Below are 15,468 nucleotides of genomic sequence, written 5' to 3' on the forward strand. Positions count from 1 at the left end.
AGGGAGAGGCCTGCAAGGGCCCAGATGGGAGCACTGACCTCTGCGGTGTGCCTGTGAGAAGCCTTACTCTTCCCCCCAGAGGATATTAGAGCAGAGCAGGCCCAGAGTTTTCCTGACCCTCCCCCGCCCCCCATCATCTGACGAAGGTCCTCCAGCTAGCCCATCCTGTCTGATGTCAGCCCAGTACACAGATTGGTTTCGGGCTTACAATTATCTCAGTTGGGAATCTCCAAGGCCTCAAGTCTCCTGGCTGCAGTACTTGGAGGGTCCAACCTCCTCAAGTTCCCAGGGCAGGGCAGCCAGGGCACAGTGCTGCGGGGCTCAGGGTTGCCTTCCTTTTTGTATGTCTGTGCGCATACAAATATGTATATAGGCGGGAATACCTATGGGCTCATGCTGTGGATGCCATACATCAACGCTGGGTGTCGTTCTCAACCTTATTCTTAAGACAGGGCCTTTCACTAAGCCTGGAGTTTGCCGGCTGGTTTGGCTTGCTGACCAGAACGGTCCAGGGTAGCGCTTCTCATCCTTCCTAATGCTGTGACCCTTTAATACAGTTCCTCATGCTGTGGTGATCCCGGACCATAAAATTATTTCATTGTTACTTCATAACTGTAATTTTGCTACTATTACAAACCATAATGTAAATGTCTGATGTGTGACCCCTGTAAAATGGCCATTCAACCCCCAAAAGGGAGTTCCCTGGGATCCTCCTGTCTCTAACTGCCCAAAGCTGTGCCTTCCACCTGGCTGCTAAGGACTGGAAATCTTCCGTCTTTCTAGCTCCTTCCACTGCCCATCTCTCTGTGAGAGGATTGGGGGTTAAGGGAGTGTGGCACGGCGGTGTGGGGGAGGGGGTGCCCAGGCAGGGACCCCTGAGGGACCACACACACACACAGGCATGGTATAGAAGAGTTTATTCAGAGTAGGGGATGGGAGTTAGTGGTAGAGAAAGGAGAGAGAGAGAGAGAGAGAGAGAGAGAGAGAGAGAGAGAGAGAGAAGAGAGAGAGAAGAGAGAGAGGAGAGAGAGAGAGAAGAGAGAGAGAGAAAGAGTAGAGGAGTGGAGTGGAGGCCGGCCATGACCACGTGGAGAGAAGGGGGAGAACCCAAGGGGCAGAGGGGTAAGAGTATGTGGGAGAGCGGAGAGCAAAGAGAGAGAGAGGAGGAGCAAGTAGCCCCTCTTATAGTGGGGGCCAGGTCTCTGGGGCGGGGCATACCTGGCTATTGCCAGGTAGGTGTGGGGTAGAGCTTAGACAGAACTCCAACACCCACATCCTGGGCTTTGATTCAATTCCTTCTTCTTGGCTACACAATTATGTATCAGTGTCGAGGAAGGGTCTTACATTGGTGTGGGGAGGCAGCATATAAATATCAAAGCAGTGCTTAGAACCATATGAAGTTATGTCTATGCCCAGACAAGTCTGGACATGACCTTAGAACAGGGTGACCAGACCCAGTGTTTTCCAACTTTGTGCCTGATTTGTCTAGAAGTTTCAGTATAATTATCCCACGTGTGGAAGATGGATAAGTAAACACACTAGCAACACAGTCTAATTCTTGGATGTGGAGTGGCTATCTGCAGGGTTGGGGGGTGCATATTGGCCGCCAGTCACTCTGCAGGGAGGCTAGGGATGAGGGTGGGGTGTGCAGTGTGTGTGTGTGTGTGTGTGTGTGTGTGTGTGTGTGTGTGTGAGAGAGAGAGAGAGAGAGAGAGAGAGAGAGAGAGAGAGAGAGGTGCTTCCAAGCAGGGACAAGGGGGAGTTTGAGTTGGCTGAGAGTTTAGGCAAGAAAAGTAAGGTTGCCCATGGCAGGTAGGATATCTAAGGACCTCTGTTTCCATCCAGGGATCCTGGCCTCCTCATCTTGGAGCCACCATTGTGATCCAGCCCCTGCATATTCTTCGGAGGGACCAATGGCTGCTCCTAAATGCTTCTGTGGTATCTGATCCCTGGGCAGCCTGCAGATGGTCCAGGGGTTGTGGTGATGGTGGTGGTGGCAAGATGGCCTTCAAAATCCTGTCCTTGTTGAGGCCAACGTGGGAGGTGATGAAGGACCCCAGACTAAGCAGCCACACCTACTGCTCACTCCAGAGAGTGGGCACAGGGTGTCCCTGCCAGGCATCTATTTCCAGTTGTATGTGGTCGGGATGAGGTGAGTAAGAGAGGCTTGCTGGGCAGGCGGATGCATGGGTTGGCTGATGACCATAAGAAACAGCCAGGGCCCTGTCCTGCTGTGTCAGATCAGGGGTGGCTGCATCATCTGCTCAGACACTGCCAGGCCTTGCATATGTTTGTGTGACCCAAGATGATACCCAGGGCCCAGTGGATCTGGGATAAGCAAGAGTGTTGTCATAGGTGCGGGCTGGAGACGGGTGCACCCTCATGTCTTACCAATGCCCCTTTTAGTGCACAACTCAGTGTTGGGTCTGAGCCTAGGATTTGGAGGCAGGATATTTTTAAAGAGTCTTTACAAGACACTTATTATTGTTTATTCCCTCAGGGTTCCAACTGAGCTCTTGGCACCCAGACTGCAAAAGGAACCGGGGAAGGCAAGTGTCCGGCTTGCCTGCTGCTCTCCGTCCGTGGTCTGTGTTTACTTGGCTGTTTACGGACTCTTTTGTTATGGAGCCTCTGCTCTGGGACAGAGCAGGGATTCTTCCCCAAGCCACCAAACGGAGATCTGTCCAAAGGTGGGGCTGGCATGGGGTGGAGTGACAACAGACTTCAGCCCAGGGCATGATGAAGTTTCAATTGATTGCTGACTGAAGGGGAGGGAAGGAGCAGGAGACCTATGCTCTTCACAAATACTGTGTTTCTTCACGCAGACCTCACTTGGCTTCTACTGATCACACAGACCACTCCCATGACCACACCCACACAGACCACACCCTAACACAAGTCATGTTGTTCCCATACTGCCACGCCCCCATAGACACGCCTCTACAGACCACTCATATATACCTAGGCCACACCTCTATACAGACTATGTTTACAGACGATGTTCACCACGCAGACCACTCCCACCCACAGACCGTCACCCCTCTATAGAATGCACTCCTTAAGCTATCCCTCCACACACATCAACATGCTATATTCCCAGGGGCCCTCCTGGAACTATCACCATGCCCTCTTCCCAGATAAAACTGAGAGCACAGAACCGCCCTCTAACTCCCACTCTGGCTAGGCAGGGAGCCAGGAGTGAAGGCCCAGGGCACCTGACTTCCTGATGCCATCTTCTCCAGGCCTCTAGAGCAGAGTGGAAGGACTTAGGAGCGGAGGCACCGCGTGGATAGATTCTGAACCTACATGGGCCTCTAGCGGTAAGATGCCTTCCCAAAGAACCTGCCGAGCTCGATGTGTGCTGGGGAACTCTGGTCCAATGGCAGGTCTGCGAGCTCACAGCTATGAGGTCGGCACGCTCACTGCTGTCAGGACGCCTTCCTTGTGACGGTCCCCCTGTTATTCTGTCTCATATGAGAACCTCGCAGGCCCTGGATGAATAGCCAAGTCAGTTTGTAGCACAGCTCTCTAGGGGTTCTAGAGAAGCCAGATGATCCACTCCCAGACTCTCAAGGCTGCCTTAAACAATGCTATAGAAATCGTATAGTCAGGGAAGAGTCTTCTGGGCGTTGTCCCTTGGTCAGAGTCCAGGAAACAAGTGTTTATGTGTAGGTGAGCCAAATAGGCTTAATTGGGAGGCTGGAGCAGGCCATTCCAGTAGCAGGGACCACAGAGACCAGGCCTGGAGAGCAGGAAGAAGTTGGTTAGGGAGTTAAAGTCACTCCATGTGCTGGAGGCCACAGTCCTGAGACAGCCAAGGGCTGTCTCTGTGGGATGAGGGAGACATAGAAAGCAGCTTGGCTTCTGTCCCTAAGGCTAACTCACTGCATCTAGAGGGAGAAGCAGTTCAGTGAGGAGGTCCCACACAGCTCCTAGGGCTCTAGGGACCTTGTGGGGGTAGGGATGGGCTCCATGGTACTCCGTGCCCCCCTCCGCCCCCAATTTGCCCCCCCCCCCCCATTTCAGCTGGAATAACATGACCTCTGCATGATCTCTGAAGAGAAGGAATTCTGCTGCTGTCCACACAACCCCATGAAGTCTGAAAACCACTGGCTGAATCCCGTCCACTTAATCTCACATGCCATGCGTTAGCTGAGGCTTGGAGACAGAGTGTCCCAGCATCCTCCAGGGAGGCAGCCGCCGCCAGAGCCTGCCTCTTAGCTCACTGTCCTTTCACTGCAGTGCTGGCCTGGGCTCTTCTTAAAAAAAAGGCTCACCCCACTTTCTGGCTGGCCCTGGGGAAGGGGTGGGGAGCCCCCAGCTTGGAACCATTCCACAGCCCCACCTGCTTCCTATTTGTGCAGTAACGGGGCAATCCAGCCCACGTTTCTTTTTCTCAGGCCAAGGAATTTCTATCAAATTAGCAGATGCAAACCTGCAGTGCATGCACATGCCTGTAATCCTGGCGCTCTAGAGGTGGAATCAGGAGGATCAGGGGGCTCAGGAGTTCAAGGCCGGTCCCCATGCAGAGTCAGTTCAAGTCCAGGCTGGGCTACATGAGCTCCTGTCTCAGCAAAAAGGAAGCCAAGTGAATAGTCGTAAAACGCTCTAACAACAGGCAGAAGTGTCCTGCCTGTTGTGAACTCTGACAGCATACTGCAGTCCAGAGTTTCCATCTCCCTCAGCACGGGCCAAGATGAGACAGGAATCTAGGGAAGGGTACAGGGATCAGGGAGAACTCTCCCCCACCCCCAGCCCCTTTGCCTCAGAAACACTGCCACTGTGCAGAGGAGACAGAGCTGGCCTGGGCTGTCTAATTTTACATCAAGATGGTCAGCCTTTTTCCCCTGACGAGAGACATTTTTGAGCTGCTGGAGTCTGAAAACAAATAAAGGGTAACTGGAACCTTCCTTGGGTTCAGAGGAGCAGCGCTGGCTCCAGCTGTCTTCCCAGCATAGGGAGCTGTGGTGACCACTCTCACCCCCAGCATCTCAGCGACTCCCTCCCCACACACAACTGGGTTCTGCAGTCCTTTCCCCACAATCCTTCTCCACACCCTCTCCCACCCGAGGCAGCAGGCTGGCAGCATCTAAAGTCACTTGCATACTCTTCTTCATCTGAACACAGCAGAGAATGGCTGTCCCCACCTCCAAGGGACCAGAACAAGACCAAGAAGTAAGAGGATATGACCAGGTGACAAAATGAGAAGCCCTGATGTCACGTGACCCTCCACATCCCCTTGAGATGTGGCCGTCTGACTGGCATCGGTTATCTGGCGGGAGCACCTTGTTGGACGTGGGGCTCAGGTGTCTGCTGTAAGTCTCACACACAATCCACAGTCCAGGCTTGCCCACTGCTCCGTCACCAGCTCAAGCTACACTAGTGTCTTTTAAAAAGTTCCCTGGCTTTGCACAGTAGGGCAGTGGTAAGTAGAACATTGAGGTTCATGGAGCCTTTGGTAGGTGGCGGTGGTGGTGGGGTATCACACTGAGCGCGCTACAAAGCCTGTCTCCTTTGGTCTCAAGAATAAACATGCTCACTGATCCCACCTTATAGTAAAAGTCCAGAGATGCTAGGTTACTTGACCACGATCACATAGTGAGGGACTCAGGCAGGATGAGTGTTGGTGATTACTAAGGACAGGCCATTCATACTGGATTCCCATCCAAGGGGGCTGCACAGGGCAGTGCACATGAGATCTTTATGAGATAAACTGTTATTGATGTCTCTGGTGTTCATAGCCATCTAGAAGCTGATGCCTCGCGTTCCTCAGGTCGGACTCCAAAGACATCTGACCGTGTATGTTGTTTCTACGTGGAAGACTGGTTATCTCCAAGAGAATTCAACCAAGCTTGAGTCCTGCATTCCATTCTACCCCAAACATCCATCTGTCCCCTCCTCTTCCAAGGCGTCTTCGCCTAAGTCACAAGGCAGAACCATGCAAACACAGAAGGTCAAACCCCAACAGTTGGCTTTGGTCCTTGTTCTCTCTGGCCTCTTAATTTGAATCCATCAGGACTTCCTGTTGCAAAATGTATTTTGAGTTTGGCCACCACCTTCACTGCTGTTACCCTACACTGAGTCACCCGGATTCAGCCAGGCCATTATAGGGGCCTCCCTTCTGAAGCACCCTGCCCCCATCCCTATAACAGTCTACTTGGAAACAGGAAGGGTTTTTATTAAAATGTCAATCAAAACATGTTAGTCTCTGGTCAAAATGTCCCCCAGCCTCCCAGTTACCTGGAATAAAATCCACCTGTGGTGGTTTGAATAGGAATGCCCCCCATACATGGCCCATAAGGAGTGGCACTATTAGGAGCTGTGGCTTGTTGGAGTAGGTGTGGCCTTGTTGGAGTAGGTGTGGCCTTGTTGAGGTAGGTGTGACCTTGTTGGAGGAAGTGTGTCACTGTGGGCAAGGGCTTTGAGGTCTCATAGGCTCAAGCTCTGCCCAGTGTGGCTCACAGTCTCTCCCTGCTGCTGCCTGAAGTTCAAGACGTAGAACTCTCAGCTCCTTCTCCAGCACTGTCTCTGCCTGGATGCGGCCAAGCTTCCCACCATGATGATAATGGACTGAACCTCTGAACTGTAAGACATCCCCAATTAAATATTTTCCTTTATAAGAGTTGCCATAGCGATGGTGTCTCTCCACATCACTAAAACCCAAACTAGGACACACCCCTTTATCGATCTGTGCCTGGCTCCTGGATCCATCTTCTTTCCTCTTCTCACTATCTTTCTCTAAACACAGTGGCGTGTCCTCAGACTCACCAAACTCGTCTCCCTTCTGCCAGCTCAGAGGTCTCCAGATCTCTACAAGGTACTTCCTCCTCCTCCTCTTTGATGTCCTCTCTCACATTTGCTCCCCTTAAATTAGAGGAAACCATTAAAACCACCTTCACCATGAGTTTAGAGGGGAGCTCCCGCACTTGGCCTTGTCCTGCAGGGACGGAGCCGCCCTGCAGGGATGCTCACCCTGGCAGCAATGGAAGCCCAAACAGCAAGGCTGCCTGAATACCTTCTGGCCACCATCCATCAACCACCACTGGACATGAGCCAGGAAGCTTCCAGATGGTTCTAGCTCCTGGCCATCAGGTCGGTCATCTCCCATTTCATGCCTTCCAGTTGAGTCTCCAGATACCTTGGAGCAGAGACTGGATTTTTCTGGTTTGGTTCTTGACCCATGGAGCCCATGGGCAGAGAATGATGGTATTTCACACCACTTGATGCGGTGTGATTTTCATGCAGCAATGTGATCAGAACCCATTGATCTGGCACAGTCACCCCATCCCCACACCCTGGCTATCTGATGGATCCCCCCCCCCTTAGCTTAGGGCACTTTCTGTTTATCATTATTGGTTTGGGTGGATTTGACCTGACTGAGCTCCTTTGCTGGGCTGCATGTTGATATGTTGCCATCTGTGTTCCTACTATGTGAATCTGGAAGGGCGAGCCCATTATTGATTTTCCTTATTGCTTGTGCCATCAGTGGGCACACAGTAGGAAAGCAGGACTGCTTTGGTGCCTACACGAATGCTTGAACGCTGGGCAGCAAGTTAAACAGCATTTCCTCTGCTGTGTGTGCACACCTCTGTCCTTGTTAACCCGGGGCCCCGGAGGGTTTCCATTCAACTCGTCTCTACCCCTGGCACCTGCGTGCGCAGCGTGGAACTCAGCTGAGCGAGGACTGTCCAGGTGGCAAATCCTTTCGTTCATTCATTCCACAACCCTTTATAGGCAGCTTGTCAAGAGCAGAGACATGAACGAGGTCTGGAGGCACGGAACAGTGAGCGAAGGTGGGGTGTGAGAGGGGCAGGGGCCTGTGCTGAGTTCCTTTTGAGCTGGGTGCCCTGGGGAAGCATTAGGGCTTTGGGAGAACAGGGCTGCTATACTGTCACACAGAGTAGGAGATGCATGAGCAAGGGAATCAAACACTTCCCTCAGCGCCGGGAGGAGGTGCCCTCTTGCCCTTTGGGACACCACTACCCAACTGATCTGGTAGGTACTGGGACCTCAGGACAGACTTGGTGGCCCCAGGACTGCTGCATGCCTGAGACAGAATAGCAGGAACCCTCTGTAAACCTGGTCTCCTTCCCGGAGCTGGGGCTTTCCTGGTGCTGTAGGGCAGGGGCAGGGGTTCTCAGCAGGCGCAAGCTCAAGTCTTGAAGTGACAGAAGAGTCTGGTCCTAGCTGTGCTTCCTATCGGCCCTGTGCTCATTTCCCCGAGTCAAGGTTACCTCATTTGTAAGGGTCGGTACTAGTGGCTTCTATCCACCTCGGTCCTAGATTCTAGGGCAAGGCTGTTAATGGTGTCTGCCGGTGGATGTTGTGGGGGAGCAGGGAAAGAACACAAACTCAACATGGGGCAGCCTCACAGTACAGAAATGCACCCCTTATCTTGCCTAGGTAGAACTGCCTCTGAATACAGGGCGCGGCACACAGTAGGCGCTCAATACATGTTCGCTGATACAGAGCCATCTGGTTAATCAATCAGCTTGTCTGCTGGATGCGACTACAAATAACTTCTCTTTGACGGGGATCAAAGTGCTGGGGGCAGGTCCAAAATTCCAGCTGTGAGCAACTTGAGAAACACATTTTTCAGTAAGTCAAGTAAAGGCGAAGGATGAAGACATCTGGCTAAGCGAACTGATGGCTTTCAGAGAAAGAGAGCCTTGCTTTGTGGAGGTGGGAAAAAAATGACCCGCTGCTGGTTCTAATTTAAGATGAAAAAAAATCCTATTCTATTAGCCTAAATATTGCTCAGCTGGCCGATCGCACTGAGTTTGGAATAATATTTTTGAAACTGAACTGCTATTTCAAGTAATTACACGGCTAAAGGCAGCCATTCCGGGCTGAGTGAGATCCCATCCCGGTTTCTAGTCCCTCTGGTGTCATTTTCTGTTATATTTGAGAAATTCCTCAATAAAGATGTCAAATAGAGAGAGGGCTTCACTCTCCAGAGCACAGACTTGGCTCCTCTCCAGGGCCCTGGTCACAGACAAGCCATCTCCACAGAAAACAGGCTCGCCTGCTCCACAGTTACGGAAACTGTGGCCGCTCAAGACAGGAAAGTGCCCCCGCAGCCCTCAACCTCCCTTCTGGCTGACTCTGGGTGCTTTGTAGTCCTCCTATTGCTCTGTAAGATGCTCAGGGCTTTGCCCCTGCCACCTTCCCAAGGAATTCAACAGATTCTGCAACTGGAACAATGCTCTCTATCCAGACTTCTACAGTCAAAACAACATCCGGGCATGGCTCTTCCCACAGTGGGATGGGCTGTGGCTTGGTGTCTGAGCAGAGGTGTCAGATCCACAGTCTACAGCGTGGACAGGGGACCCTCCCTCCTGCAACTCAGCTAACCCTTCACAGCCGCCCAGCAACCCTCAGGGTATAAAAACTCTGCTGGAAGCTTTGGCAGACAGCAGGACGTTCAATGAGTGACTAATAGAGTGTGTGAGGACTTCACACGCTCTCCAGGGGGGACAGCTGGAGACAACCCCCTCAAGTGCCACACTGAGGTGTAGGCAAGGGGGTGCCCCACCCTGGACATCGCATTTTTTTTAGGGCTCCTCTTCTAACTCCCTTATGGTTGCCAGCCTCCTTCTGGAAGACTGAGTCCACGAGGGACACATGGTTACTTGGAACATGTAATCACCCACCCAGCCATTCCCTGGGTGATTGAAACACTAACGCGTCCTGTCTAAATGGCTCTGGCCTTTTGATTCTCAGAGGGACATATGATGCTTGTGTCTGAGCTACAGCAATAGGGCAGCTGCTTTGGGGCACAGGCCTGTACCCCAACAGGTTAGGGGTCCTCATGCTCAGGGGTCAGATGCAGGAGGGACAGAAAGTATGGGGGGGGAGCAGTCTCTGCAATGCTTGCAAAAGTGCAAGGAGTCCTCGAACTCAGAAGCCATATCCAGCCTACGGGTCACTAGGAGGGCACTTGTGTCAAAGTCGGGAAAGCTTCGCCATCACGGAGGGATTATGGTTGTATTGGAAGCAGGCCTTCCTTGGGATCCTGCCTGAGTCTCGCAAATATTAGGGGAGCAGGGCAACAGTCCAACAGTGGGAAGAAAGCGTCTTTTTCTTTTTTCTGAGACAGCGTCACACAGCACAGGCTGGCCTTATGAACACCAGACCCTCCTGCCTTCGCACTCCTCAGGCGCTAGGATCATAGGTACACACCAAAATTCCTGGCTACAAATACTGACGCTTCTGTGCCATCCCCTGATTTGAACTGCTGACAATTTTTTTCTGTGATGGCAACATCACAAGGCTACATCGGGGAGAAATCAAACGTGCCCCTGGGTCGGAGGTGGGCTCCCAACTTGAAAACCTGGCCAGGACATGATGGTGATGTCCAGCCCCAGGCCGCCTCCAGATTTAGTCAGCCCACCACTTCTGTGCGGCTGGTGTCATAGACCATCTCATAGCTGTGACAACCAAGGCAGGAAGAGCCTGGGAGTTGGCCCCCGGCTCTAAGATTCACAAAGAGTGGGGGCATCAGAGTCTGCACTGGACTCTTCCGTGGCCCAACCCTGCTCTTGCCTTAATTATAGTTTGGCTCAGTCCTCACCGTATCACAGACATCAGCGCCCTCCCTGTTCCTTGAGTGCGCATGAGTGCATTTGTGTGCGTGCGTGCATGTGTGCGTGTGTATGTGTGCGTGTGCGTGCATGTGAAGGCTGAAAGTCACTTCTCAGGCACTAGCCTGGAACTCCCCAAGTATTGGCTGGGTGGCCAGTGACCCCAGGGATCTTCCCATCTTTGTCTCCCAGGAGGACAAGAGAGTACCCCTCTGTCTAGATTTATAGTGTAGGGTCTGGGGATCAAACTCAAGGTCCCTGTGCTTACAAAGAAAGCACTTTACCAGCTGAGCCACCTCCCCAACTCCCAGGCATCTATCCTTAATGTGCTTCAAGGATGGAAGGCTGCGGCTCTAAAAGTTTAGCCAAGCAGCCTGGGGGTCACACGGTTGGTCTAGGCTGGAGCCGGCTGCAACCAAGGCCCTGACTCCTCTGAGTTGGAGTTTTCTCTTGAGAAGGAAACAGACCAAACAAAAGAAGCCTGTAGGAAAGGTCTGCCCTCGGCTGCCCAGGATTCGTGCTCAGAGTGGGAGGGGGCAGAGGGCGCCTTCCTAGGTCTTTCATACCCAGCGGTGTAAAGAGAATTCAGAGGGAAAACAGTGTGGTTGAAACAAAGACCCGTACAGACGTGGCCATCAGGCTGAAGGCTGGTGGGGTGGAGGGTAGGGGGTTGGGGGGGAGTGTCTGCCCTAGCAGGGGTAAGGGTGGCCCTTCACAGAAAAGAACACAGAGCCCAGCCAGGGAGTCCAGGGAGCACAGACTGTGGGCTCTGGCCCCGGGAGGTATTGTTAGAATACATCTCCACGGGTGGCTGAGCGTCTGACCCATGCCGTGACATTTCTCGTGTCAGATGCTCTGCTCTCTACATCTTTAATTTCACAGAACTCTCACCCAAGCCCTACGAGACAGGGATGACACATTCCTCGTCGTAGGTAGGAAACTGAGGCACAGAGAAGCAAAGATACTGACTGAAGATTAAACAGCTCAGAACTGGAGAGCCAGGATTTTAGGGTCAAACCAACAGCATCCAGGGCTGTCCTCTGGGCCATAGTGACGCTGCTTGCTTCTAACAGGATGTCCCCTATCTCCCACCCCGGAGACAGTGGTGAGCTGTGCCTTCGCTAACTATTCTATTACTGAACCGTATTTGTCGCAGACAGCTGGGGAACCAGTGTGGGAAATGGTACACATACCAGGTGAGGAATAAGTGACCTTTCACCCGGAGGTGGCACCGTGAAAGCTGTGTGGTCTCTGGTCAAAGGCCCTGCTTGACTCTGCAGTCTCTGAGCCCAAGCCTCAAGGAGCTGCCTGCAGCCTTACACATGCTGCGCCCAGACCTACCAACTTCTTCCCCCTCTGAGAGCCCGCTGAGAGCATCCTCTTTGAAGCCCTAGCAATCCTGCTTCCACCGCCCCCAGCCTCACCCCAGCCAGGGGTAGCTTTTCACAGGCCCTTCTGGTCTTTACTAACTCTTGTCCAGACCTCTGTTTTGGCACTTCTTTGGGGTATAATTACATGTTCACAGATCTGTTTCCCATAATGAGCTCATTTGAGCCCCAACACGCGTTAAACAAAACCAGACAGGAGCTCTCAGCTTGACACGCCACTAGGAAGGAGAGGCCCAAGTGGTCGGGGAACTGACAAGCCAGCTGGCACCACGAGGGTCTGCTTGGCCCTTTTAGAAATTCCTGCGTGCAAGGCCAGCAAATCCCAGCGACCTTTCAGCCCTTCAGCTCTGTTTGTGGCAAGGGTTCTAAAGGATCACGTAGGGAAACAGAGAAGAAAATGTTTTCTGCCCAGACTCACTCTGGATTCCGATGGCAAATGCAGAAAGACGGCAGGGCCACGGGAGTGAAATAATGCCGGCTGACTGACCATTACATCTGTCGTCAGTCCAGGCCCTTCGGCGTTAGACCATCATTTCACTCAGCCTGGCGACATAGTGGCACACTGACCCGGCGAAGACGCATCTCAGAGACCACAGCAATCCTAGCAGCCATGACAGCTTTCTTCCACAGACAGGGGACAGAGAGCCTGACAGGCCTATGACCTGTTCACAGCCATGCACCTGTCAATCATACAGCATGCCCTCCTGAGCCAACAGCTATGCTTCTGCGGCTGGGGACAGGTGGGTCTGTTCCGAGAGCCATGTGCGGTTCACTAGTAGCTGTCCCTTGGGTTACAGACTATGAACCACCTCCATGTCCCCTCCTCAAAAGATTCTGAGGCCTTAGCCCCAGAACAGTGAGCGTGGCTTCCAGAGGAATAACAGTCTTCATTGTTGTATCACTTAAGTTTGGCTGTCTTCTGTGCTAGCTACTTTTCTTTTCTGATTTCTATGATCTAAAGCAGCTTAGGAGAGGACATTGTCAGGAGGTCACGGCAGCAGGGGTTTGAGGAAGCAGCCTGCCATGTTTTGTCCACCGCCAGGACACAGAGACAAAAGCCTCTGCTCAGTCTCCTGTCTCCTTTTCATGCACTCTGGGACCCCAGCTCATGGAATAGTGACCCCTAAATTTATTACGGCCCCTCAACGAACCTAATCTAGAACATCTCTCACAGACACACTCAGAAGTGTTCCCACAGTGAATCTGAACCCAGCCAAGACGGCAATTTTAACCAGAACGTCAGATGATCATTGGAATGAGGAGAGGTAGCCATGGCTAGCCCTCATCCAGTATAACTGACATCCTAATGAAGAAGGGAATCTGGACCCTGAGGATGTCTGTGGAGCTAAGACAATGTGAGGATGTGAGGAAATACTGTCTACAAGCCTAAGAATTCTTGAGTGACCAGAGGCCAGGAGAAAGGCCCTTGGGAAGAACTTTACCCACAGTCCTCAGATGGAAACAGCCCTGCCTCAATTTTGGATTCTTAACATTTAGAGGTATGTGAGACTTGACCTCTCTTGTGTAAGCCACCCAGCTCAGCCCTTTGTCATGGTAAACTCAAGAAGCTCTTTCAGGATGTTAGCAGGTTTTTTTGTTTTGTTTTGTTTTGTTTCTTGGACTGGTAGTAGAGTGTCCAGCTGGAAACAGAGGCCACATAAAAATGCCAAAGTGTGCCTGATGCTAAAGGGACCAGATCATGCTGCCATCTGACCACAGGACAGCAAAACACACAGAGGTGGACGGAGGACCACGGCAGGCTTGCCAGCAGCAGCTGCCCCATTCTTCTACATTTTCGCAACTTTATTCACCCCAAAATAATTACGCATATAAACTTTGTATAATTGGCTTACGATAGATTCGAACAGTGGGAGGTATACAGGACTATGGACTGAACTGCATTTCCTTAAAAAGACTCCAAACACTATTACCCTGAAATAGTGACTATATTTGGAGACAGAGATTTAGAGAGGTAAAAACTAGAACTGTTGGGGTGGACTTATTCCAATATGACAGGTGTCCTTCATTTTTAAAATTAAGTAATTTGTGTGTGTCTGTATATGTGTGTGCATGTATGTGTCTGTGTGTGTACATATATGTGTGCATGTGTTTATTTCTGTAGGTGTGCACACGTATGTATGTGTGTGCCATGGCAAACATGTAGTAGTCGGAGAGCAACTTGCCAGAGCCAGCTCTCTCCTTCCACCACATGAATCCTGAGGACTGAATTTTGGTCATCAGGCTTGGTGGCAAGTGGCTTTCTGTACAGTAGTGATTTGAATAAGAAACGTCCCCAAACTGGGTGGTGGTGGCACAGACCTTTAATCCCAGCACTCAGGAGACAGAAGCAGGTGGCAGATCTCTGAGTTTGAGGGCAGCCTGGCCTACAGAGTGAGTTCCAGGACCACCAAGGCTACTCAGAGAAACCATGTCTTGGAACAAAAAGAAAACAGAAAAAGAGAAAAGAAATGTCCCCGTAGGCTCATGTATTTGAACACCTGGCTTCCAGTTGGTGGTGCTGTTTGGGCGGTTACATATGGGAGGTGCAGCCTTGCTGCAGGAACTAGGCCACCAGCAGCCGACTTTGAGAGCTTATAGCCTGGCCCCACTTACGGTTTCTTCTGTCTGTTTTGTGTGTGCCACTGATGCTGCGGATCTCTGACAAGCTTCCTGCTCCTGCCTCCCTGGCTGCTGCCTCCTCACTATGAGGTGCTTTTATTCTCTCTGGGGCTAAAATAAACTCTTTCTTAAGTCGCCTTAGTCATGCTGTTTTTATCACAAAACCAGAAAAGTAACTAACATCCCAAACTGAGCCACATCTCTGGTCCAGGTGTCCTTAAAAGAGGATTAAATTGGGACTCTGACAGACACTACCAGATGCATCCCCGCACAATGTGCATGGGCTGACAAGCACAAGAAGGCAGCCATCCGTGCCTGACCTCCAGAACAACAAGGGAGAAAGCTTCTGCTGTGCAAACTGCATGGTCTGTGGTATTTTGTTAGGGCGACTTGACGAACTACTACAGGGAGCCAGAGGAAGCTGTATCCTCGCACAGCCCCCGTCTCCACACGGTAGAACTGAGAAATAAGAAGGCTGTGCCCAGAGGGGAAGGCTCAGCCTCACCACTCACCCAGGCAGTTGTGTCCATCATGGGCCAGCATGAAGCCATCGAAGCAGGTGCACCTGTAGTTCCCGGGGATGTTGATGCAGTCATGGACACAGCCTCCATTGTAGTAGTCGTTCTCACACTCATCGATGTCTGCAAGCGTAGAGACAGGAGAAGTATCAGAATAAGAGCTTCGGTTCCTTCTCTCCGCACAGCAAGCCACTAGGATAAGACTCAGGGGATGTGACAGCTTTTTTTTTTTTTCATTTTTTTTATTCGATATATTTTTTATTTACATTTCAAATGATTTCCCCTTTCCTAGCCCCCCCACTCCCCGAAAGTCCTGTAAGCCCCCTTCTCTCCCCCTGTCCTCTCACCCACCCCTTCCCA

At 51.7% G+C, this 15,468-nt stretch overlaps 1 protein-coding gene across 2 annotated transcripts in view; it reads right to left on the reverse strand.

Moving 5' to 3' along the window:
* The window catches only part of Scube1 (signal peptide, CUB domain and EGF like domain containing 1), a 121,812-nt gene that overhangs the window by 85,050 nt on the left and 21,294 nt on the right, over positions 1-15,468 (reverse strand). For both annotated transcript variants that reach the window (XM_052161693.1, XM_052161694.1), the window contains exon 3: positions 15,103-15,231. In XM_052161693.1, coding sequence (XP_052017653.1) covers positions 15,103-15,231 — 129 coding nt within the window. The remainder of the gene's footprint in view (positions 1-15,102; positions 15,232-15,468) is intronic.

The sequence above is a fragment of the Apodemus sylvaticus genome, chromosome 17 (genome assembly GCF_947179515.1).
Source record: "Apodemus sylvaticus chromosome 17, mApoSyl1.1, whole genome shotgun sequence".
NCBI classification, from domain to species: Eukaryota; Metazoa; Chordata; class Mammalia; order Rodentia; family Muridae; genus Apodemus; species Apodemus sylvaticus.